This window comes from Ranitomeya imitator, chromosome 4 (genome assembly GCF_032444005.1).
Source record: "Ranitomeya imitator isolate aRanImi1 chromosome 4, aRanImi1.pri, whole genome shotgun sequence".
NCBI classification, from domain to species: Eukaryota; Metazoa; Chordata; class Amphibia; order Anura; family Dendrobatidae; genus Ranitomeya; species Ranitomeya imitator.
In genome coordinates, this window is record NC_091285.1 from 645,491,664 (window position 1) to 645,517,308 (window position 25,645).

General features: G+C 47.3%; 1 protein-coding gene across 1 annotated transcript in view; it reads right to left on the reverse strand.

Moving 5' to 3' along the window:
* Positions 1–2,704: 2,704 nt before the first annotated feature.
* PPP3CC (protein phosphatase 3 catalytic subunit gamma) overlaps positions 2,705–25,645 on the reverse strand; it is a 76,582-nt gene continuing 53,641 nt past the window's right edge. Inside the window, exons 8-14 of the mRNA XM_069766980.1 lie at positions 23,013–23,107; positions 12,787–12,912; positions 11,455–11,532; positions 7,007–7,091; positions 6,681–6,778; positions 5,769–5,798; positions 2,705–4,393 (exon numbers count right to left, since the gene is read on the reverse strand). Coding sequence (XP_069623081.1) covers positions 4,236–4,393; positions 5,769–5,798; positions 6,681–6,778; positions 7,007–7,091; positions 11,455–11,532; positions 12,787–12,912; positions 23,013–23,107 — 670 coding nt within the window. The 3' untranslated portion in view covers positions 2,705–4,235. The remainder of the gene's footprint in view (positions 4,394–5,768; positions 5,799–6,680; positions 6,779–7,006; positions 7,092–11,454; positions 11,533–12,786; positions 12,913–23,012; positions 23,108–25,645) is intronic.

Sequence of the window (25,645 nt, forward strand, 5' to 3'; positions counted from 1 at the left end):
CACTCACGCCAGATGCCATACGGAGCACATACACGTCTGATGCCATTCGGGACACACCATTCACGCCAGATGCCGTACGGAGCACACCACTCACGCCCGATGCCATACGGGGCACGCCACTCACGCCCGATGCCATACGGGGCACGCCACTCACGCCCGATGCCATACGGGGCACGCCACTCCCGCCCGATGCCATACGGGGCACGCCACTCACACCCGATGCCATATGGGGCACGCCACTCACACCCGATGCCATACGGAGCACATCACTCACACCAGATGCCATACGGGGCACACCACTGACACCCAATGCCATACGGGGCACGCCACTCACACCCAATGCCATACGGAGCACGCCACTCACGCCCGATGCCATACGGAGCACACCACTCACGCCCGATGTAATACAGGGCACGCCACTGACGCCCGATGCCATATAGAGCATGCCACTCAGGCCCGATGCCATACGGAGCACACCACTCACGCTAGATGCCATACGGACCACGCCACTCACGCTAGATGCCATACAGAGCACGCCACTCACGCCAGATGCCATACGGAGCACATACACGTCTGATGCCATTCGGGACACACCATTCACGCCAGATGCCGTACGGAGCACACCACTCACGCCCGATGCCATACGGGGCACGCCACTCACGCCCGATGCCATACGGGGCACGCCACTCACACCCAATGCCATACGGAGCACACCACTCATGCCCGATGCCATACGGGACACGCCACTCCCACCCGATGCCATACGGGGCGTGCCACTCCCACCCGATGCCATGCGGGGCATGCCACTCCCGCCCAATGTCATACGGGGCACGCCACTCACGCCCGATGCCATGCGGGGCACGCCACTCACACCAGATGCCATACGGAGCACGCAACTCACGCCAGATGCCATACGGAGCACGCCACTCACGCCAGATGCCATACGGAGCACGCCACTCACGCCAGATGCCATACGGAGCACGCCACTCACGCCAGATGCCATACGGAGCACGCCACTCACGCCAGATGCCATACGGAGCACGCAACTAACGCCCAATGCCATTCGGGACACACCATTCACGCCAGATGCCGTACGGAGCACACCACTCACGCCCGATGCTATACGGGGCACGCCACTCACGCCCGATGCCATACAGGGCACGCCACTCACACCCAATGCCATACGGAACACACCACACATGCCCGATGCCATACGGGACACGCCACTCCCACCCGATGCCATACGGGGCGTGCCACTCCCGCCCGATGCCATACGGGGCACGCCACTCACGCCTGATGCCATGCGGGGCACGCCACTCCCGCCCAATGTCATACGGAGCACACCACTCATGCCAGATGCCGTACGGAGCACACCACATGCCATACGGAGCACATACACGTCTGATGCCATTCGGGGTACACCACTCACACCAGATGCCATACGGGGCACGCCACTGACGCCCGATGCCATACGGAGCACACCACTCACACCCGATGCCATACGGAGCACGCCACTCACACCAGATGCCATACGGAGCACGCCACTCACGCCAGATGCCATACGGAGCACGCCACTCACGCCAGATGCCATACGGAGCACGCCACTCACGCCCAATGCCATACGGAGCACGCCACTCACGCCAAATGCCATACGGAGCACGCCACTCACGCCAGATGCCATACGGAGCACGCAACTAATGCCCAATGCCATACAGAGCACGCCACTCACGCCAGATGCCATACGGAGCACGCCACTCACGCCAGATGCCATACGGAGCACACCACTCACGCCAGATGCCATACGGAGCACGCCACTCACGCCCAATGCCATACGGAGCACGCCACTCATGCCAGATGCCATACGGGGCACATCACTCACACCAGATGCCATACGGGGCACACCACTCACGCCCAATGCCATACGGAGCACGCCACTCACGCCAGATGCCATACGGAGCACACCACTCATGCCCAATGCCATACGGAGCACGCCACTCACGCCCAATGCCATACGGAGCACACCACTCACGCCCAATGCCATACGGAGCACACCACTCATGCCAGATGCCATACGGGGCACATCACTCACACCAGATGCCATACGGGGCACACCACTCACGCCCAATGCCATACGGAGCACGCCACTCACGCCAGATGCCATACGGAGCACACCACTCATGCCCAATGCCATACGGAGCACGCCACTCACGCCCAATGCCATACGGAGCACACCACTCACGCCCAATGCCATACGGAGCACACCACTCTCGCTAGATGCCATACGGGGCACACCACTCACGCTAGATGCCATACGGAGCATGCCACTCACACCAGATGCCATACGGAGCACACCACTCACATCCGATGCCATACGGAGCATGCCACTCACACCAGATGCCACACGGAGCACACCACTCACGCCAGATTCCATACGGAGCACATACACATCTGATGCCATACGGAGCACACCACTTACACCAGATGGCGTATGGAGTACACCACTCACGCCCGAAGTCATATGGAGCACAACACTCACACCAGATGCCATACGGGGGGCACACAACTCACACCCGATGCCATACGGAGCACGCCACTCACACCAGATGCCATACGGGGCACACAACTCACACCAGATTCCATACGGAGCACACCACTCACGCCAGATCCTACCTTTGGTAGGAATGAAATACAAGCCACGCTTCGATTTAACTATTTTGTAGTTTAATCTGAACATTTTTTTTCTCCCAATCTTTTGTGGAAAAAAAAATCATTTACTTTTTTAAAAACATTTCCTCCTTTGTAATACAAGACAACTCAGCAAATCATAGACTTAAAGAAGAGAAGAAAGAATGAAGAGTGGGCATAGAGAAACGAGCATGTCTCCCGACTACCTCCATGTGGGCTATCGAAATAAAACGCAAAGATGGGAGCAGTGAAAGAGTTAATTCTTGTGCTATTCATCGCTAGAGGCACCGGAGGACGCTGCGGCTCTTCCACGGTGCTTTAAAGACCCTGCAGGAGATGTGCTGAGGATGAGATTGTCTGAAGGTAAGCCAACTCCTGAGTGCCTTACTGCAATGGCAGTTTGGGTCCCTGGTCAATAGGGAGCCCAGAATCTGAGTGCCACACTAAAGATACAACTTTGTGTCACCTCAAGCCCTTGTGGTACAAAGGTTTTTCTATGTAGATAGCCCTAAATGCACTCCCTTAATATAATGGATGTGCCCTGGTGGGGTGGGGAGATGGACGTGTGATTAGGAGTGTTTAGGGGGGGCAGCATAACCCTTCAAAAATAAAGCCTCGAAATATGTGATCTCTCGTATATGATTATTAGTGCTTGAGAGAGCAGCGACGCACTGCAAAGCGACCACCGCAGCGCAGTCTGTGTGCGCAGAGCCACCCGCGGCAGTGCAATCAGTCACCCAGAGGAGAGCGCTTTGTTCTCACGTGTTCAGTGCAATGTATGTGTGTACCCCATCACTTCATGGAGGACGGCCATGTGTGCAGTGATCATGCATTTGATGTCTTGGACATGCCATGCTATGCTCTGCAATCTCTGAGGGCGATGGGCTATTACACGTCATTGGCAGAATCAGGCTCTGCGTTCATCCGAGTATTTGGTGACGTCCTTACATCACGTTGAAGGATCTCATCGCCCACTTCTCGGAGGAAACGAGATTATCACCTGATCAATAAAGCAGTGCGCCCGCCTTATACAAGACCTGTACCTGGGTGCAATGCAGGTGGCTCTGCAGGAGGGGGCGCTGCAAACTGGCTCTGGTAATATGGTACAATTCTGCAGCTGCTGCCGCTAGATGGACCCTACATTAAAAAACAGGGTATTTATATTACACATGTATAAATATATATATATATAGAACGCAAATAACATTTACAAAGAGGATACAAACTGGAGGACAGACCAGCTCGGTGTGTGCGGTGTGCTCACAAAGTGTGTGTCGGCGTGTAGATCAGTCCCGGGGATCAGTCTGGACTTATGAGTGTATGTATCAGGAGTGTTCTGGCTGGAGCCCATATTCTTATACATACCTGGAGGATGAGCGGCTAATACTCGTTTACATGATGATGGGATGGCTGTGTAGGCAGCAGCATGGCTGTCATGTATGTGTACATCAGTGTGTACGTGGATTTGTATGTTGGCCTGGTTTGAGAGTCCTGCCCTCGAGCGTGTGACGGTGGTGGATGACACCGTGTGTGTGTCGCCGGCGGCAGTGTCACTGCTGGCTCCTGTTACTGTTCTTGTCGGCTGAGTTCAGATTGAGGTCTTGGGGAGTGGTGGGACGACGAGGTGGCATACGCTCGTTGATTCGATCTAGACCCCTGGCTTCTTCAAAGCTGCGGATCTTGTGCTGGGGAGAGAAGCCCCGGACGGCTGTATGGAAATAAAACGAGAAGAAAAACTGCTCAGGTTTTATATATTTTTTTGCATATTTTTCAGAATTTTGGACAACTTTTGAAAAATCTAAAGACATCCTAAACATAAGGGTAACCTCTGATACCTGCCATTTAACCATTTGGTCACTGCAGTCAGAGATCCCACCTTCGATCTGGTTATTGGAGGGGGGGGGGGGATGAGGACCCTTATCAGTCAGCCCTGGGGAAGTGCACAGGAACTCTGGGGCCTGTTTCCAAAATACTATTAGTATAAATCTGGAAATTAGTGATCCCTTACTGGGGTCAAAGTATCTTATGACGGGTGTGTGAAAATAAAACTAATAAAAAGACTCTACAGCCAGCCCTATCCGCTAGAGTTTGTTCCATCACCGTCTTGTGAAAGGTTTTAATGCTAAATTAGATATGCAAAAATTCATTGAAAAGATAAAGGGAACCTGCTAGTAACACTCACCCTTCTCAAGAAGAGGTCAAGCAAGTTGGCGTAGTGTAAAATATCATGAAAGATACATATTATCAGCTTTTACTGATACGACAATTAGACAAACAAGTGCACAAGCAATCTATGACTTCTCTCCGCTTCTGCCCCCCTACTTCTCGATTGTCAGTGAAAACAGAGGCTTTGGTGGTTCCTGTGCTCTTCTCCTCTGTCAGTTGAGACGCGGGGCCTGGAGAAGCAGACAGGAGTCCACAGTGCATTGGAGAGTCTCATTTGCGTTTTAATAGAAGCCGAATTTTGGCACAATGGTGCCATAATGGGTATCTTTTACACGGTTTTACACTGCCTATGCTTGCGTAGAGGTAATAGTACTGACAGGTTCCCTTTAAACTTTTAGCAATGCATTTTTGTGTATCTAATATTTTAATAATAACTTCTCCTACCTTTACGAAAATGTGGCTAACTTTTAGGTCTGAGGGTATGTGCAAACAATGTCTTTAAGATGCTTGTGAACATGGCAAGTTTTTCAGGAGGAAGATGCTTCAGGACGCGCCGGTGTCTTTTGTCCTGAAGAGTCCTTTTTTAGTGTCTTTTTAGTCGTTTTTCAGCCACCGGCTTTTGTTTTGCTTGTATTGTATAACCCAGCGAGCGGCTTCATGAAGGATGGTTAAGAGAAGCTCCAAAGGCTGAACACACGAGCAGCGAGTCGGTTTTATGTTGCAGTGTATATGTTTGTTCTTTTTAGTATTTATTAAGAGGTTTTTTTTTAGGTGGCTTACGGAGCCTGAAAAAGACGAGGTGTGCACATACCCTGACGGATAAACCATCCAGCGTGTCAGTGCTGTTATTCCCTATCAGCCTAGCACCCTCTACTGTCGCTTTCATTAACTGCGGCTGCGGGCAGCTTATACTTTACCTTCTTGAGCCTCAACCGCTTCTTCTGTAGCTGTATGGGAGACAGAAAGACAAGGCATCAGATGTGTATCTGGGTCACATCAAACTACCGATCCTGCACACATGGTCAGGGGAACACGTCGACAATTCCTGACTCTCATCCCTGAGGCTGTGCATGTAATATTCACATACTATGTGCAGCAATCCGTCACTGAGCTGCCATCTCTATGGCTGCAGTGCCGGACAGGGCGATGATTGCTTACATAAATGACGACTGTAAATGCAGGATCTTTATATAGGAAGGTAATGATGGTGATATAAAGGTGTAAAAAACTACCGTTCACTAAACACAGGCTGCTAAATAACGTTAGTGCCCGCAGGGCGTCCGCGGGGAGCATGAGGCACTGCAGGCTTAGTATTGCCCCGGATTATGAAAAGACCGAGATAATATTAAATTAGGAAAAAATATTATTTCTGCGGGAGCTGGATATTGTCTCTCTACAATTATCATTATTTATCTTGGAGCTAGCCCAAAGTTTCTTCCACGTCAACAGATCAGCTCTTCCCCTTCTGCTCTGTCAATGGATCGTGACTGCTGACGCCATGCTGATTGATGGCCGGCTTCCTGCAGTTAGGAAGTGGGGAGCCGGCTGTCAATCAGCATGACGTTGGAAGTCACGCCCAACAGAACAGAGCAGAAGAGAAGCCGCAGATCTGGCAACGTGACGTCAGTGAAAGCCGCTGAATCGCTGCCAGGAACGGTCTGTGCCTGCTCTGCGCTGGCAGAGATCAGCACCGGGCACAACAGGAGTTCGGTTTCACACATATGACTGTATGCTGGATTACATGGCTCCTGAATTTAGGTTCACGGTATTATACGCGCGTGTTTGAGAATAACGCAAAGGGAAACAAGGAGGAGGTAATAGTAAGTTACCGCTCTGCAGAGTCTGTCTCCCTCCTGACAGGACCCCCTGGGGCAGCGTCCCGGTGGGCGTCAGGCCCTTCAGCGTCAGCACGCTCTCACTTTCCTCCCTGAGGATGAAATATCACAGGTTAGATAAGAGGACTAAACTGATAATAAAAAGCACAAGCTCCCCATCCTATCCCCCCGCCATCTTCTGCGCCACTGCCCATAATTCTTCACGGGAGCTGGTTAGTGTATAGATTTTCTTCCTCATCGCTCGGTATGCTCCCATTGCGGAGCTGTCCCTGGTGAGTATATATGTAGGAGGTAAACAGCACCGGTTCTGAACATGTCACCTGAGCACAGAGAAAACGCGGGCCATCTTCCCAATCGCCCGAATCTTGTTCCGGATAATCTCTTTACGCACAGAAGCAGCTCCGGCTGGAAGGAAACAGAAAGAGATTGTTATTCAGGGGAAGACGTCTGATAGCGGTGCATTCTACACGTGGGATGGGGGTCTCATCTACTAGACGCCCTCAAAAATATCCCAACCTGAAAGTCTGGGGTAAAGACACACACAATTTGCGCAAACTGTGGTTTCATCTGAGTGAGAAAATATATAAACTTAATGAAGACAGTTTATAAGGTGCAGCCGCCATATATGCGGCGCCGACGCCAGTCCAGTGCCCCCATTAATGGTGTATAATAATAGTTAATAGATCTGCTTTGGTGACCAGTGGTATCCTCTATGTCTAGAGGAAAGAAAGTTTAATCATAATCACAGACGCAGATTATTTACAGTAACAGCAGCGAGACTATGGATTCTTTACTGTAGGAGCAGTGAGACTATGGATTATTTACTGTAGGAGCAGTGAGACTATGGATTCTTTACTGTAGGAGCAGTGAGACTATGGATTATTTACTGTCGGAGCAGTGAGACTATGGATTATTTACTGTAGGAGCAGTGAGACTATGGATTATTTACTGTAGGAGCAGTGAGACTATGGATTCTCTACTGTCAGAGCAGTGAGACTATGGATTCTTTACTGTCAGAGCAGTGAGACTATGGATTCTTTACTGTCAGAGCAGTGAGACTATGGATTCTTTATTGTAAGAGCAGTGAGACTATGGATTATTTACTGTAGGAGCAGTGAGACTATGGATTCTTTACTGTCAGAGCAGTGAGACTATGGATTCTTTACTATAAGAGCAGTGAGACTATGGATTCTCTACTCTTAAGAGCAATAAGACTATGGAACTCTCTAAATGAATAAAAAAAATTCCAACTTTATTTAAAAATACATGACATTAAAAAAAACAGCAAGGTCCAGGCCATGTGTCACCTTACACGTTTCAGACATAACTGTCCTTACTCATTGCCTATTTCCAAAACAAGTCAGGTGTCACATGTCCTGGACATTGCTTCTTTTTAACCTCATATATTTTTAAATAAAGTTTTAATTTTTTATTAATTTGCCGTTGGATCGCAAACTTCCAATTTTTCCGTCTTCTCATGGATACCGGCCACGAAGATCCGTGCATCTAATCTCAGAACCTACGGACATTTTTATGGTATTGCGGTGAGCTGAGGTTTTATCGTTTTTTCTTTTTATGGAACTCTCGGCCACATGATGTTGTAATGGCTGATTCACTACAAAAGTACAAGAAGGCCGGAACGCCTTTTCTGAAAAATATATGACATGTGATGGGACGCTGATCCAGGGAACTAGTCCGATTGTCGTATGTGGAGTCCGGAAAGGATTTGTCCCCTAATGTGGAGCAATTCCTGTCTGCCCCATGGGCTTTTTACATTCCTCTGGATCAACATGTTGGGCTATAGGCTGAAGTCAATAGACGTACGTCTACCTGCATCCTTAAAAACTATGAAACTAAATGCAAAGTGAATGAACAAAGGAGAAATCTAAATTACATCTATATTTCTCACTTGCGCAGTTTTCTAAGGAACAGTAATTCATATTTTAAGAATAATTTTTGTCAGATTTATCTTAAATTTTTTTCTATTATAAATACTTTACTCAACTACATCTTCACCCTACCAGACACCTCCTTAGACATCTGAGCCAGCAATCACCTAATGCTTTGGATTACTGAGTACAGTCTGTTATTGATACATGTCCCAATGCAGGACTGTGCGGGACTGTAAGACCACATGTACCTGTTATTGCATTATGGATAAGTATGTGTCTGTGTTTCTCAGTACTGAAATTAACAAAGTTGTGGACCATAGACGCGTTGGTCGGCCGAGGAAACTTAGTGCAGCAGATGAAAGACACATCATGCTTACTTCTGAATCAGAAGATGCCCAGCAGTGCCATCAGTTCAGGACTTGCAGCAATCAGCTACACCCTTATTCTGTTTGGCCACAAGTGGTCTCCATGAAAAACATGAGGCCAAATAGCCATATCATTCAGTTTGCAGCATTTTTCTAACACTTGCCTAAAACATTTGCACAGTACTGTACATGTACAAACACACACACATTATATATATATATATTAATTACACATACACACACACACATTCATACATACACACACAGCGGATGAAATATGTATTGAACAAGTCACCGATTTTCTAAGTAAATACATTTCTAATGGTGCTATTGACATGAAATTCTCACCAGATGTCGGTAACAACCTATCCAATCCACACAGGCAAAGGAATCACACCGTAGATGTCTATAAATTAGGTTGTGTGTAATAATGAGAAATGACACAGGGAAAAAGTATTGAACACGCTTACTGAAATGTATTAAATACTTTGTACAAAAGTCTTTGTTGGTGATGACAGCTTCAAGATGCCTCCTGTATGGAGAAACTAGTCACAGGCATTGCTCAGGTGTGATTTTCACTCATCCATTCTTTCATACAAACACTCTTCACATCCTGAGGGTCCCATGGGCTCCTTCTAAGAACTCTGAGCTTTAGTTCCTTCCATACATTTTCTATTGGATTCAGCTCAGATGATCGGCTCGGCCATTGTAGCAGATTTATTTTCTTTCTCTGAGACCAATTGAGAGTCTCCTTGGCTGTGTGTTTGGGATCATTGTCTTGCTGAAATGTCTACCTTCGTTTCATTTTCATCATCCTGGTAGATGGCAGATTTTTTTTTTTTTTATCAAAAATGTCTCGGTACATTTGTCCATTCCTCTTTCCTTCAATCATATATGTTTGCCAGTGCCGTATGCTGAAAAACAGCCCCACACCATGATGTTCCAACCTCCAAACTTCACTGTTGGTATGGTGTTTTTGAGGTTATAAACTGCCTTTTTGACCTCCAAACATGGTGTGTGTTATGGCATCCAAAGAGTTCAAATTTGGTCTCATCTGATCAGAGTATATTCTCCCAGTATTTCACAGGTTTCTCTAAATGTTGTTGAGCAACCTTTAAACGTGCTTGAACATGCTGTTGTTCAGCGATGGAGTCTTGTGTGGTGAGCATGCATACAGGACATGGAAATGGAGTGCATTACTTATTGTTTTCGTTGAAACAATTGTACTTGCTGATTTCAGGTCTTTCTGCAGCTCTCCACATGAGGTCCTTGGCTCTAGGACAACTCTTGATAATTCTTTTCACTCCTCAGTCTGAAATCTTGCGGGGATCAAGTCGTGGCCGGTTTATGGTGAAATGATGTTCTATCCACTTCCAGAACACAGCCCCAACAGTGCTCACTGGAACATTCAGTCCTTTAAAAATTCTTCTGTAACCAATGCCATCAGCAATAAGGTTGTAAAGGTCTTCAGACAGCTCACTGGTGTTACCTATCATGAGATGTTTCTTGTGTGGCACCTTGGTAATCATGCAACTTTTTATAGACTATCAGCTGAACCAGCTGATATAATTTTTCACTAAGTAGCAGGATTTATTTTTAATTACTGATAGATTTCAGCTGGTGTCATAACGTTACATGGCTTTTTGCATCTCTCTCTTCCTGTGTTTAAAGAGAACCTGTCTTCAGGTTCATCCACCTTAAACTAAAGGTATGGGCAGAATGGCGCTGTCATACTGATCTTATACATACCTTTAGCGTAAAAATATTGAGCCTCGTTGTCGTTAAATCATTATGATAAATTTTGGTTTTCTCTGTGCTTTGGGACGGGACTGTGGGTAGAGCCTCCGGCTCAGCCAAGACCCCTCGGCCGACTCTGTTCCATTCATTTAAACCTTGGTCTGGCACCGTCTTAGCTGTGGGAAATGCTCTTGCTGGTGGCGGTCTGCAGGAAAATGGCGAATGCGCAGAATGAGATCTCGGCTCGTCATTGAGCCGCGATCTTATTCTGAGCATGCGCCACATCCAACGCCATTTTCCTGATGACCGCCGGAGGTCGATCTGCGTATGTGCAGGCGCCATTTTCATGAAGACTGCCACCAGCGAGAGCGCCACCCACAGCTAAGACGACGCCAGCCGAAAATTTAAATGAATGCATGATGATGAATGAAACAGAGGCAGTGGAGGGGTCGTTGGCTGAGCCCACTGAGTCGAAGACGCTACCCACCGTCCAGTCCCGAGGAAACAAAAATTGATCGTGATGATTTAACGAAAATGAGGGTGCAGATTTTTAAACTAAAGGTATGTATTAAATCAGAATGACAGCCCCATTCTGCCCATACCGTCAGTTTAACATTGTTAAAAGTTCTCTTTAATACTTTTTCCCTGTGTCATTTCTCAGAACTAATTGGAATGGCTTGGTTTCCTTGTCACAATGTCAGAGTCTGTGTGGACCAGGACATGTGTAAGAAGTTCTGGCGATATAAAGAATACAGGGCAGCATAGTCCTCTTACTTTCCAGCGTGTCTTCTCCATCTGTGATCAGCTCGTCATCTGAGCATATACTGAGAATATTCACCAGCATCTCCGTAACTGCGGAGAACAAGAGGAAGATATAGCAACGATGCTGACAAAACCATATAATACAGTGATATAAGAAATATATAGGAAATCTCTCTGATTTCTGCCACAGTTTATTTCCACAGCTCCCCTTTATATCGATCACACAAAAAAGCTAATCATATTATAAGTAGCTAGTATGATGCAATTAAAAAGTAAAATAATTGAATAAAAGCAGCAAAAAAAACAATTAGGGGTGTAGTGAGAAGGGTGCAGAGGTAGCACCCCAGAACTGGTGTATTAGAGGGCAGCATCATGACCATGAGACCGTCATGTCACACCTCTGCACTTCCTCCGTATGGTTAATAACAGGGGCTAAGTGAATCACACCGTGGAAATAGCTGGTGAGGGGCCAATATCTGCAGGTAGTGATTTCTCCTATGTCCATAAGTATTAAGGGCACTCGTAAGTCCACAGACCATTATTGGCCAATTGTCAAACCGGACATGATGGATGATGCTGCAGGCACCTCGGGGTCCCCAATAGTGGAGCGCCCCGTGTGATGTTCTCTGGCTGTGACCACCGGGGACTCATGGAGTCTGTGTCTGACAGTTTGGTCAGATACTTGCACATTAGTAGATACCAGAGGCCATTCTGTAAAGGGGCAGATAGCGGTCCTGGTGCTGGGTACATGCCCTGCCCAGCTCTCCTCATGTAACAGCCCGTGTACTGGGATCTGATCCATTCTCTGAAATAGCACAAACCTTCCTGTGATGGCACATAGGGATGTGAAGGAGATGGGCGACCGGTATCACCTGAATGGGCAGCAGGTACAGCCTCAGGCTACCAGTAGATAATAGATAAATAGAGCGATAAATAGATAGATGATAGATAGATAATAGATGATAGATAGATAATAGACAGATAAATAGATAGATGATAGATGGATAGATAGATAGATAAATAGATGATAGATAGATGATAGATAATAGATAGATGATAGATAGATAATAGATAATAGAGAAATAGGTAATCGATAAATAGAGATAGATAGATGCGCCCTCTAGTGGATTGGAGAGGTACTGATGAGTGATGTATGTGGGGTGTTCCCAGCCTTTCAACTTTTACATTTTTACGGTTTTATCTCGGCTTCCTCATAGCGCAGGTCCATTTCCACCAGGAACAGACCCTTTGCCTCTCATTTCCCCTTACAGCCCCTCGGCATGATGACAGTCTGATAATAATCTGATAACATCGATCATCTATTGTGCACTTTCTGCATTTTACCTTTCTCCCCCACAAAGGGCAGGGACCATGTGAACACATCCATGAAGTTTGGCAGCCAGTAAGGATGTGGAGAGCAATTAAACTGACGGATATTCATGACATTGTTTTCATACTTGAGCACTGCGGCTGTAAGGAGACAATAAGAAGCAATTTTACATGTAGTGCAGACGCTTCGGCACAAGACTCCCACACACAGTGACATGTGCTGGTGGCGCCAGCTCCCGGCAGCCTCTCACATACACGGATTATTTCATTATCACAAAAACATCCCAGCCTAGTTTATCATATCTCGTATTAATCCTTATAGGTAAACCGTGGCAATAAGATGGCGGCCCATCACTGACTGTTGGGGGACCGACCTCTGGCCCCAGGACGGCACTGACCCGATGGGGAGCAGACATGATTTTGCATAGTCTTCCCTGCACGGTGGTACATACATGCCCACCTTCCCTGATCGGGGTACGGACTGCAATTTCTAGACCAAACACAGGTCTCCTGATTGCAACCAGCGGCCTCTTAGGCATCTATCAGGGGATGGGCAGTCAGTCCGGAGACTGCAGGCCGTACACAGACAGGGAAGAGCAGACAGGAGAAGGTGGCCTCACCACCGGGTATCTGCAAAAAAAAAAAAGTGAAGGGGATTCAGCTCTGCAAGAGCTCAACCATCCAGTAATCTGTGCTCGGCCCACCCAGTAATCTGTGCTCGGCCCACCCAGTAATCTGTGCTCGGCCCACCCGGTAATCTGTGCTCGGCCCACCCGGTAATCTGTGCTCGGCCCACCCGGTAATCTGTGCTCAGACCACCAGGTAATCTGTGCTCAGCGCATCTGGTACTCTGTGCTCGGCTCACCTAGCGATCTGTGCTCGGCCCACCCAGTGATCTCTGCTCAGCTCATTCAGTAATCTGTGCTCGGCCCACCCGGTAGTCTGTGCTCGCACCACCCAGTAGTCTGTGCTCGCACCACCCAGTAGTCTGTGCTCGCACCACCCAGTAGTCTGTGCTCGCACCACCCAGTAGTCTGTGCTCGCACCACCCAGTAGTCTGTGCTCGCACCACCCAGTAGTCTGTGCTCGCACCACCCAGTAGTCTGTGCTCGCACCACCCAGTAGTCTGTGCTCGCACCACCCAGTAGTCTGTGCTCGCACCACCCAGTAGTCTGTGCTCGCACCACCCAGTAGTCTGTGCTCGCACCACCCAGTAGTCTGTGCTCGCACCACCCAGTAGTCTGTGCTCGCACCACCCAGTAGTCTGTGCTCGCACCACCCAGTAGTCTGTGCTCGCACCACCCAGTAGTCTGTGCTCGCACCACCCAGTAGTCTGTGCTCGCACCACCCAGTAGTCTGTGCTCGCACCACCCAGTAGTCTGTGCTCGCACCACCCAGTAGTCTGTGCTCGCACCACCCAGTAGTCTGTGCTCGCACCACCCAGTAGTCTGTGCTCGCACCACCCAGTAGTCTGTGCTCGCACCACCCAGTAGTCTGTGCTCGCACCACCCAGTAGTCTGTGCTCGCACCACCCAGTAGTCTGTGCTCGCACCACCCAGTAGTCTGTGCTCGCACCACCCAGTAGTCTGTGCTCGCACCACCCAGTAGTCTGTGCTCGCACCACCCAGTAGTCTGTGCTCGCACCACCCAGTAGTCTGTGCTCGCACCACCCAGTAGTCTGTGCTCGCACCACCCAGTAGTCTGTGCTCGCACCACCCAGTAGTCTGTGCTCGCACCACCCAGTAGTCTGTGCTCGCACCACCCAGTAGTCTGTGCTCGCACCACCCAGTAGTCTGTGCTCGCACCACCCAGTAGTCTGTGCTCGCACCACCCAGTAGTCTGTGCTCGCACCACCCAGTAGTCTGTGCTCGCACCACCCAGTAGTCTGTGCTCGCACCACCCAGTAGTCTGTGCTCGCACCACCCAGTAGTCTGTGCTCGCACCACCCAGTAGTCTGTGCTCGCACCACCCAGTAGTCTGTGCTCGCACCACCCAGTAGTCTGTGCTCGCACCACCCAGTAGTCTGTGCTCGCACCACCCAGTAGTCTGTGCTCGCACCACCCAGTAGTCTGTGCTCGCACCACCCAGTAGTCTGTGCTCGCACCACCCAGTAGTCTGTGCTCGCACCACCCAGTAGTCTGTGCTCGCACCACCCAGTAGTCTGTGCTCGCACCACCCAGTAGTCTGTGCTCGCACCACCCAGTAGTCTGTGCTCGCACCACCCAGTAGTCTGTGCTCGCACCACCCAGTAGTCTGTGCTCGCACCACCCAGTAGTCTGTGCTCGCACCACCCAGTAGTCTGTGCTCGCACCACCCAGTAGTCTGTGCTCGCACCACCCAGTAGTCTGTGCTCGCACCACCCAGTAGTCTGTGCTCGCACCACCCAGTAGTCTGTGCTCGCACCACCCAGTAGTCTGTGCTCGCACCACCCAGTAGTCTGTGCTCGCACCACCCAGTAGTCTGTGCTCGCACCACCCAGTAGTCTGTGCTCGCACCACCCAGTAGTCTGTGCTCGCACCACCCAGTAGTCTGTGCTCGCACCACCCAGTAGTCTGTGCTCGCACCACCCAGTAGTCTGTGCTCGCACCACCCAGTAGTCTGTGCTCGCACCACCCAGTAGTCTGTGCTCGCACCACCCAGTAGTCTGTGCTCGCACCACCCAGTAGTCTGTGCTCGCACCACCCAGTAGTCTGTGCTCGCACCACCCAGTAGTCTGTGCTCGCACCACCCAGTAGTCTGTGCTCGCACCACCCAGTAGTCTGTGCTCGCACCACCCAGTAGTCTGTGCTCGCACCACCCAGTAGTCTGTGCTCGCACCACCCAGTAGTCTGTGCTCGCACCACCCAGTAGTCTGTGCTCGCACCACCCAGTAGTCTGTGCTCGCACCACCCAGTAGTCTGTGCTCGCACCACCCAGTAGTCTGTGCTCGCACCACCCAGTAGTCTGTGCTCGCACCACCCAGTAGTCTGTGCTCGCACCACCCAGTAGTCTGTGCTCGCACCACCCAGTAGTCTGTGCTCGCACCACCCAGTAGTCTGTGCTCGCACCACCCAGTAGTCTGTGCTCGCACCACCCAGTAGTCTGTGCTCGCACCACCCAGTAGTCTGTGCTCGCACCACCCAGTAGTCTGTGCTCGCACCACCCAGTAGTCTGTGCTCGCACCACCCAGTAGTCTGTGCTCGCACCACCCAGTAGTCTGTGCTCGCACCACCCAGTAGTCTGTGCTCGCACCACCCAGTAGTCTGTGCTCGCACCACCCAGTAGTCTGTGCTCGCACCACCCAGTAGTCTGTGCTCGCACCACCCAGTAGTCTGTGCTCGCACCACCCAGTAGTCTGTGCTCGCACCACCCAGTAGTCTGTGCTCGCACCACCCAGTAGTCTGTGCTCGGCCCACCCAGTAATCTGTGCTCGCACCACCCAGTAGTCTGTGCTCGCACCACCCAGTAGTCTGTGCTCGGCCCACCCAGTAATCTGTGCTCGGCCCATCCAGTAATCTGTGCTCGGCCCACCCAGTAATCTATTCTCGGCCCACCCAGTAATCTATGCTCGGCCCACCCAGTAATCTGTGCTCGGCCCACCCAGTAATCTGTGCTCCGCCCAATCAGTTATCTATGCTCGGCCCACCCAATAATCTGTGCTCGGCCCACCCAGTAATCTGTGCTCGGCCCACCCAGTAATCTATGCTCCGCCCACCCAGTAATCTATGCTCCGCCCATCCAGTAATCTATGCTCCGCCCATCCAGTAATCTATGCTCGGCCCACCCAGTAATCTATGCTCGGCTCACCCAGTAATATATGCTCGGCCCACCAAGTAATCTGCGCTCGGCCCACCCAGTAATCTACGCTCGGCCCACCAAGTAATCTGCGCTCGGCCCACCCAGTAATCTGCGCTCGGCCCACCCAGTAATCGGTGCTCGGCCCACCCCCCAGTAATCTGTGCTCGGCCCACCCAGTAATCTGTGCTCAGCCCACCCAGTAATCTGTGCTCGGCCCACCCAGTAATCTGTTTTGAGATAATGACTTTTGGGTTTTCATTGGCTGAAAGCCATAATCATCAACATTAACAGAAATAAACATGTGAAATAGATCACTCTGTGTGTAATGACTCAGTATAATATACGAGTTTCACTTTTTGTATTGAAGAATTGAAATATATTAACTTTTTGATGATATTTTAATTTTGTGAGAAGCACCTGTATATACACTACTCACAAAAAGTTACGGATATTTGGCTTTTTGGTGAAATTTTAGTTTGATCCTAAAATGCACTCTAACCATTTCAGGTGAACTTAATATGACGTCTCTAAACTTCTGAATGCACGTGTCCAACTGTTCAATGTTTCAGTACTTTTAGCACAACATGGTGTTCTCTAATAAGGTGTGTGGAGACACGGGGTCGGCGGGTGCCCTACTCCGCTAGCCGAAACTGAATGTCAAATCAATGTCCCTCGTGAAGGAGCCATGATGTCTTGGCTGCTGTCTTGTAAAGAGTCTCTGGTTCTTTGGATGCCTGGATGTCTTGGCTCAATCCTGTTACAGAGGCGCAAATCCTCTTTTTATAGTTAACAACTGTCCTTCAAGCCATAGGTAAAGGGGAAGAATGGTGAGGAGATCAACTCGCATGAATCTATTTCAATAGTTTTTCCTCCTCCTCCTCCTCCCCTATATTTTGCAAGTCAACCAACTGGCTGGCCTGGACAATGTGTAATCAACATATCAGCAAACATAATTTTTCAATGACCCTGTATCACTGCCTTGCAAAGATAGCAGACAATAAGTAGAAGGAGCTGATATAAGATGCAAACATTGGCTATTCATCCACTTAGAAATAGCAATTTAACCTACAAGAAGAGTCAGCATTTCAGACTCCTGACCAACAAGAAAGAAACCCATAAATTCAAAAGTGAACATATAGATAACAGTCTATTCCTCCTGGATTACTGAAAATAGACGTCTGGTTAGTTAAGGTAAAATACTGTGTCGTCACGAGGAGCTTAATGGCAAAATTCACAACAGGCGTTGGATATATGAATCGGCCAATAAATTTCTGGGATCAAGTAGAATTGGTATCATATAGTCCTCCACATAATGCTGTTCACATATCGACATCATGAGATCAAGACGACACCTAACGTGATCACCAGTACCTCGCCGTTGTGAGGCTTCAAACAGGATGTTCTCACACAGAAATGGTCACTGAACTTAGACTGTCATCAGAAGGTTGCAACAGAAATACAGAGAGACTGGAAAAGTCACAGGGCAGAGAAATGGATGTCCTTTGGCCACTTCCCACATGGTTGACCGCGTCATTGTGAACACTGGATGATGAATGCCACATAATTCCAGACACATGTAAGGGAGGTTAGAGGCATGCAAGTGTCACGCTAGACCATTCAAAGCACTTTACATCAGTGTGGTTTGCGTGCTACACGACCTGCAAGAGCTGAGTGTGTTTTCATGTAGCAGAACTGAGTGTGTATGTATGTTTTCATGTAGCAGAGCAGTGTGTATGTGCTTTTTCATGCAGCAGAGCTGAGTGTATGTGTGTTATCATGTAGCAGAGCTGAGTGTGTATGTGCTTTTTCATGTAGCAGAACTGAGTGTGTATGTATGTTTTCATGTAGCAGAGCAGTGTGTATGTGCTTTTTCATGCAGCAGAGCTGAGTGTATGTGTGTTATCATGTAGCAGAGCTGAGTGTGTATGTGCTTTTTCATGTAGCAGAACTGAGTGTGTATGTATGTTTTCATGTAGCAGAGCAGTGTGTATGTGCTTTTTTATGCAGCAAAGCTGAGTGTACGTGTGTTATCATGTAGCAGAGCTGAGTGTGTATGTGCTTTTTCATGTAGCAGAGCTGAGTGCGTATGTGTGTTTAGCAGAGCTGAGTGTGTATATATAGCACAGCAAGTGTGTGTATGTGTTTTCATGCAGCAGAGCTGAGTGTGTGTATTTATATGTAGCAGAGCTGTGTGCTGATGCAGCAGAACTCTGTAAGTTGATGTGTGTATTCTGAGTAGAGAAGTGTCTGTATGTGTACACTGTGGAGAACATCATATTGTCTGGTGGGGTATGCAAGAGGTGTCATACTGTGGGGGGTATTATACTATCTAATTGGGGGGGGGTCTATGAGGGCATATGGAGCATTGTAATATGTGTGGGGGCACCTTACTGTTTAGGAAGCACTCTGGGGGCCATTAAAGGGGTACTATACTGCGTGGGAACACTATGGGCTTCACAGTATTTGTGTGGGCACATATGATAGAGATTATATCCCGTATAGCTGTATAGCCCTAACCTTGAGGGATAAACCCCCCAGAAGCTCTGAATCTAAAATCTGTAACTTACTGTTTTTTGTGAAGTTTCAGTAAATCAATACATGAGAAAAAGCATTGGATGAGGATTTTGAGTGAGAACCCTGAACAGCTTCAAAGGGGCTCATGTGGTTTACTGAGCGCTCCACTTCCTTTGATGCGAGACTCGTATACAACTCCTGCCGACATGGCCTCACTGTTACCTTATGACACGACTATGAAACTTCATGGGTGAAGTACTGGTCTGTAAAGAGACCATGGTAGTATGATGTCTAAAGGCCCCATACACATTAGACTACAGTTACAGGAATCTGCAGGATCAGCCTCCCAACTTCCCCCAAAAATGAAGTTGGAGGACATAAGAATCCAGCTGTAGTAACTTTGTTGGGTCCTGGGATAAGCTGATGTCAGAGGAGTTTGCCAGCAAAGCCCTCATAGGGAAGACAGGAACGCTCTACCAAGTATGGGGCAGTCCGGAGAGAAAGCAGTCACCGAACCAATATTTTGTCAGGAGATATCTGATGTGTAATGGGAACCTTGTGCTCTCATAGAATGGAAAACACTATCTTGAAATTACCTCCTAGGAGAGGTATCTACAATATTGATGGACCACTGCCTTCTACTACAGATTCTTTCTTCCTTTGGCATCAAAGACCTCGTCCTGTCCTGGATCTCCTCATACCTTTCCAACCGCACATTCAGCGTCTCCCACACTACCTCCTCATCCCACCCTCTCTCTGTTGGAGTCCCCCAAGGCTCTGTTCTTGGACCCCTACTCTTCTCAATCTATACACTTGGCCTAGGACAACTCATAAAGTCCCATGGATTCCAGTACCACCTCTATGCTGATGACACTCAGATCTACCTCTCTGGCCCAGACGTCACCGCTCTGCTCTCCAGAATCCCAGAGTGTCTATCAGCCATATCCTCCTTCTTCTCCTCTCGCTTCCTCAAACTCAATGTGGACAAATCTGAACTCATCATCTTTACTCCATCTCACAGATCTTCCTTACCTGACCTATCTATCGCAATTAATGACATCACGCTTTCCCCAGTACCGGAAGTCCGCTGCCTCGGAGTAACCCTTGATTCTGCCCTGTCCATCAAACCGCACATCCAAGCTCTTTCCACCTCCTGTTGCCTCTAGCTCAAAAATATTTCCGTCCTTTCCTCAACCCTCACTCTTCCAAAATGCTTGTGCATGCCTTAATCATCTCCCGCCTTGACTACTGCAACACCCTCCTCTGCGGTCTCCCTGCTAACACAATTGCACACCTCCAGTCTGTCCTTAACTTTGCTGCCCGACTAATTCATCTCTCTCCTCGCTACTCCTCCACTTCCCCCCTCTGCAAATCTCTTCACTGGCTCCCAATACCTCAGCGTATCCAGTTCAAATTACTAATACTGGCCTAATTTGATACAGGAATGAAATATATCTTGGTACCGTGTTAGCCAGTAGATAGAAAAATATTTAGAATTGAGAGTCCTCAGTGGTTGATACCTTGTAATGGCTAACTGAAATGATGGTAACAAATTGCAAGTTTTCGAGACTACACAGATCTCTTCATCAGGCAAAGACTAAAACAAATTCTGAAGAATCACATATTTATGCACAACATAGCACAGAAAAAAAAGGGAAAAAAACCATGGATAAGCCAGGTGACATGAAGCAGAATTACCATGGGTGATAAACAGTTATGTCCATAAATATTGGGCCAATTCTTAGATAAGGAGTGTTTTATTGTCCTGTTCAGGCGTATGTAGTCTCGAAAGCTTGCAATTTGTTACCATCTTTTCAGTTAGCCATTAAAAGGTATCAACCACTGAGGACTCTCAATTCTAAATATTTTTCTTAATACTGACCTACAAAGCCATTCACAACCTGTCTCCTCCATATATCTCTGAACTAATCTCCGGTCCTCCCAAGACTCTCCTCCACACTTATTCATTCCTCACTCAATCGTCTCCAAGACTTCTCCGAGTATAACATATGCTTGACAAAGACCTATTGGTGGTTGAAACGTTGCTTCACTATGGCAGAATAAAAGAAAGTTTTTAATCTCTACACCCGGATGGAGAACTGTTCATTTGCTATTTTTCTCCCGAATATCATTCCTCCTCTGGAATTCTGTGCCCCAACACATCCGATATTATCCACCACATTTGGGATCCATCAGACGGAACCTGAAAACCCACCTCTTCAAGAAAGCTTACAACCTGCAATGACCACACGACCACCTCACCACCACCGGAGCTCCTGCAACCCCCGACCTACTGTCTCCTTCCCCATAATCCTGTAGAATGTAAGCCCGCAAGGGCAGGGTCCTCGTGATATCTGTAACTTGTATGTAACCCCTTCTCATGTACAGCACCATGGAATTAATGGTGCTATATAAATAAATAATAATATTGTTCAATGTCCGCCCCTTTAATAATGATCCTTGTAACATGACCAGAGATAAATGCCAGGCCAGAAATTCATCTACAGACAGCCTGTTTCAGGGGGTTTGCCCCTCATCATCTCATTGCCCGAGTGTGATGCCCTTGTGGGGAAAGGACCGATCAGCCTTAGGGTATGTTCACACGTTCAGGATTTCCATCCTTTTTTTTTCAGGACAGTTTTTTTAAAAAACTGCAGCTCTTGGCAGAAAACGCAGGTCCTTTTTTTGGTCCTTTTTTGATGCGTTTTTTGATGCGTTTTTTTATCTTTTTTTTATGCAGTTTTCTATGCAGAGACTGTGTGTTTCCTAGGATGCTTTTTAGGGCTAAAATGGCTGAAAATACCCTAACCCTACCCCTAACCCTACCCCTACCCCTATTCTAACCTTAGTGAAAAAAAAAAAAAAAAAATTCTTAATTTTTTTATTGTCCCTACCAATGGGGGTGACAAAGTGGGGGGGGGTGTCATTTACTATTTTTTTATTTTGATCACTGAGATAGGTTATATCTCAGTGATCAAAATGCAATTTGGAGCGAATCTGCCGGCCGGCAGATTCGGCGGGCGCACTGCGCATGCGCCCGCCATTTTGCAAGATGGCGGCGCCCAGGGAGAAGACGGCCGGACGGACACCGGGAGGTCGGGTAAGTATAAGGGGGGGAGATTAGGGCACGGGGGGGGCATCGGAGCACTGGGGGGGGGGGCATCGGAGCACGGGGGAGGGCATCGGAGCACGGGGGGGCGGGATCGGAGCACGGGGGGGGCAGCCACACTCCGCCCACGCACTTCCGCCCGCTCCCCCGCACTTCCTGCTGCAGCGGTTCTGCACATCAAATCGCAGTAAAACCCGCAGATATATTTTTGATCTGCGGGTTTTACTGCGATTTTGACCTCACAATGGAGGTCTATGGGTGCAGAACCGCTGCGGTTCAGGAAAAAGAAGTGACATGCTCCTTCTTTTTTGCCGCAGCTATTCTGCGCGGCTTTTTAAACGAAATTACGGATCATGTGCACAGCAGTGACTGTTTTCCATAGGGTTACATTGTTATGTACCCTGCATGGAAAACAGCTGCGGAACCGCAGCGGCAAAACCGCTGCGGTTCCGCAGTAAAAAACGCACTGTGTGAACATGGCCTTAGGCTGCCGTCACAAGGTCAGTATTTTACATCAGTATTTGTAAGCCAAAACCAGGAGTGGGTGATAAATGTAGAAGTGGTGCATATGTTTCTATTATACTTTACCTCTAATTGTTCCACTCCTGGTTTTGGCTACAAATACCGATGTAAAATACTGACCAAATACTGAGCGTGTGACGGCAGCCTTATAGTGAGCAGCTGCGTATCCCGCCGGTACTTAGATAGTTTATTTCACTCTGTGAGAAAGCTAATCTTTATGACATTTCACAAATACATTAATATGGCAGCAATGGAGCTATCACGCAGGCAGCAATACTGGGAGGCAGACGACTCACACTGACAGCCGCCGTCAGCTCACCTTTGTTGTTGTAGACGTCAAGGTAATTTGGAGCAGAAAAAATGGTGATGAGGGAAGGAAAACCTGTTGTCTGACTCTTCCGATACATTCTGTACCTGCAGAGAAGAAAACAGACAGTGAAAGTGATCAGTCCACATGTCAGTCCACACGTCAGTCCACACGTCAGTGTACCGCTATGTTAGTTTAAAGGGGCACCAAGAACAAGTAGGTTCCATCCACAAGGCTCCTGTAACAAACAGCCCTGAAGAGAACTGTATATATATGCAACAAAGGTATTACAAGTTATAACCCATGAAGGTCAGATACAAACTACCTTACCCTGTCTGGTAGCCTATTCTCAATCACTACCTGACAGCGGAGTTTGGCACCCTAAGTTTCTGCGGTAGGCGCCCCCGCTCCTCGACGACTGGCCCTAATAGCCCTAAATAGACCCTATATTCCCTAAAAAAGAGTGCCAAATCTATCCACCCCAGAAAAAATGAAAGAAATATAAAAAATCAAAACACTACACAAATGAAAGTAGAAAAAAATAAAAAAAATAAACATAGCAGAAAAACAGAAAAAAAAAAAAAATAAAAAAAATAATTTTTTCTTGATCCGTCGAATCAGAGAGTCCCTTAAATAGGGATATTTAGAAATGTCACTGCCAAAGGGGTAGAAATAACACCCATGTCTCTTTAATCCAGAAAGATATCAGCGGGCCACACCATCACATATATATACTTCAGGGTGATCATGTGCTTCTGTACATTCAATGATGTTTCCCAAAAAGGGACATATCCAGTATAGATACCTCCCAAAGAATGAAAGAAATATAAAAAATAAAAAAACTACAAAAAATAAAAAATGAAAAAAACAAACACAGCAAAAAAACACAAAATTGTTGTCTGCCAGAGGAAAAAAGTCCCTTAAAGGGAAATAGTCCAAAATCACATCCCAATAAGTACAAATACCAATGTCTCGTTTATCCATAAAATATCAGCGAGCCACTCCATCCCGTATATTTTTGCAAGAAAAAAATAATAATAAGTATAATCCAGAAAATAAATCCAAAATCAGTCCAATGACTCCCAAATAAATGGATTTCACAAGAGGACAGTGGCCCACCTCATACCAGAGACATCCCAGCAAAAAGAAAAAACAGAGGACCATCAAAGCCGGTTGAAAAAGTTGTCCCAAAGACACCCCATAGTTCAATACTGTATCCAACGCTTCTACTCATCTGCGTCCCAGAGGCGTTGTTTCTGGATTATACTTATTATTTTTTTCTTGCAAAAATATACGGGATGGAGTGGCTCGCTGATATTTTATGGATAAACGAGACATTGGTATTTGTACTTATTGGGATGTGATTTTGGACTATTTCCCTTTAAGGGACTTTTTTCCTCTGGCAGACAACAATTTTGTGTTTTTTTGCTGTGTTTATTTTTTTCATTTTTTATTTTTATTTTTGTAGTTTTTTTATTTTTTATATTTCTTTCATTCTTTGGGGGGTATCTATACTGGATATGTCCCTTTTTGGGAAACATCATTGAATGTACAGAAGCACATGATCACCCTGAAGTATATATATGTGATGGTGTGGCCCGCTGATATCTTTCTGGATTAAAGAGACATGGGTGTTATTTCTACCCCTTTGGCAGTGACATATCTAAATATCCCTATTTAAGGGACTCTCTGATTCGACGGATCAAGAAAAAATTATTATTATTTTTTTTTTTTTTTTTTCTGTTTTTCTGCTATGTTTTTTTTTTTTTTTTGATTTTTTTCTACTTTCATTTGTGTAGTGTTTTGATTTTTTAATATTTCTTTCATTTTTTCTGGGGTGGATAGATTTGACACGTCTTTTTTAGGGAATATAGGGTCTATTTAGGGCTATTAGGGCCAGTCGTCGAGGAGCGGGGGCGCCTACCGCAGAAACTTAGGGTGCCAACCTCCGCTGTCAGGTAGTGATTGAGAATAGGCTACCAGACAGGGTAAGGTAGTTTGTATCTGACCTTCATGGGTTATAACTTGTAATACCTTTGTTGCATATATTGGAACAAACTTTTTTAGCTTTAAATATTAAAAGTTATATTTTAAGGATCCTTGTTGCGTTTTGGTTTTTTGGTTGTTCTCTAGGATCCTGATACTATTTGCTTTGAGTGGTTCTTTTGTGTAGTTACATGTAACAGCGCCACTCTTACCCATGTGTTTAGTTAAATATAACAGCGCCACTCTTACCCATGTGTGTAGTTACATAAAACAACGCCACTCTTACCCATGTGTTTAGTTACATAAAACAGCGCCACTCTTACCCATGTGTTTAGTTCCATATAACAGCGCCACTCTTACCCATGTGTTTAGTTACATATAACAGCGCCACTCTTACCCATGTGTGTAGTTACATATAACAGCGCCACTCTTACCCATGTGTTTAGTTACATATAACAGCGCCACTCTTACCCATGTGTTTAGTTACATATAACAGCGCCACTCTTACCCATGTAGTTACACATAACAGCGCCACTCTTCCCCATGTGTTTAGTTACATATAACAGCGTCACTCTTACCCATGTTTTGTTACATATAACAGCGCCACTCTTACCCATGTGTTTAGTTACATATAACAGCACCACTCTTACCCATGTGTT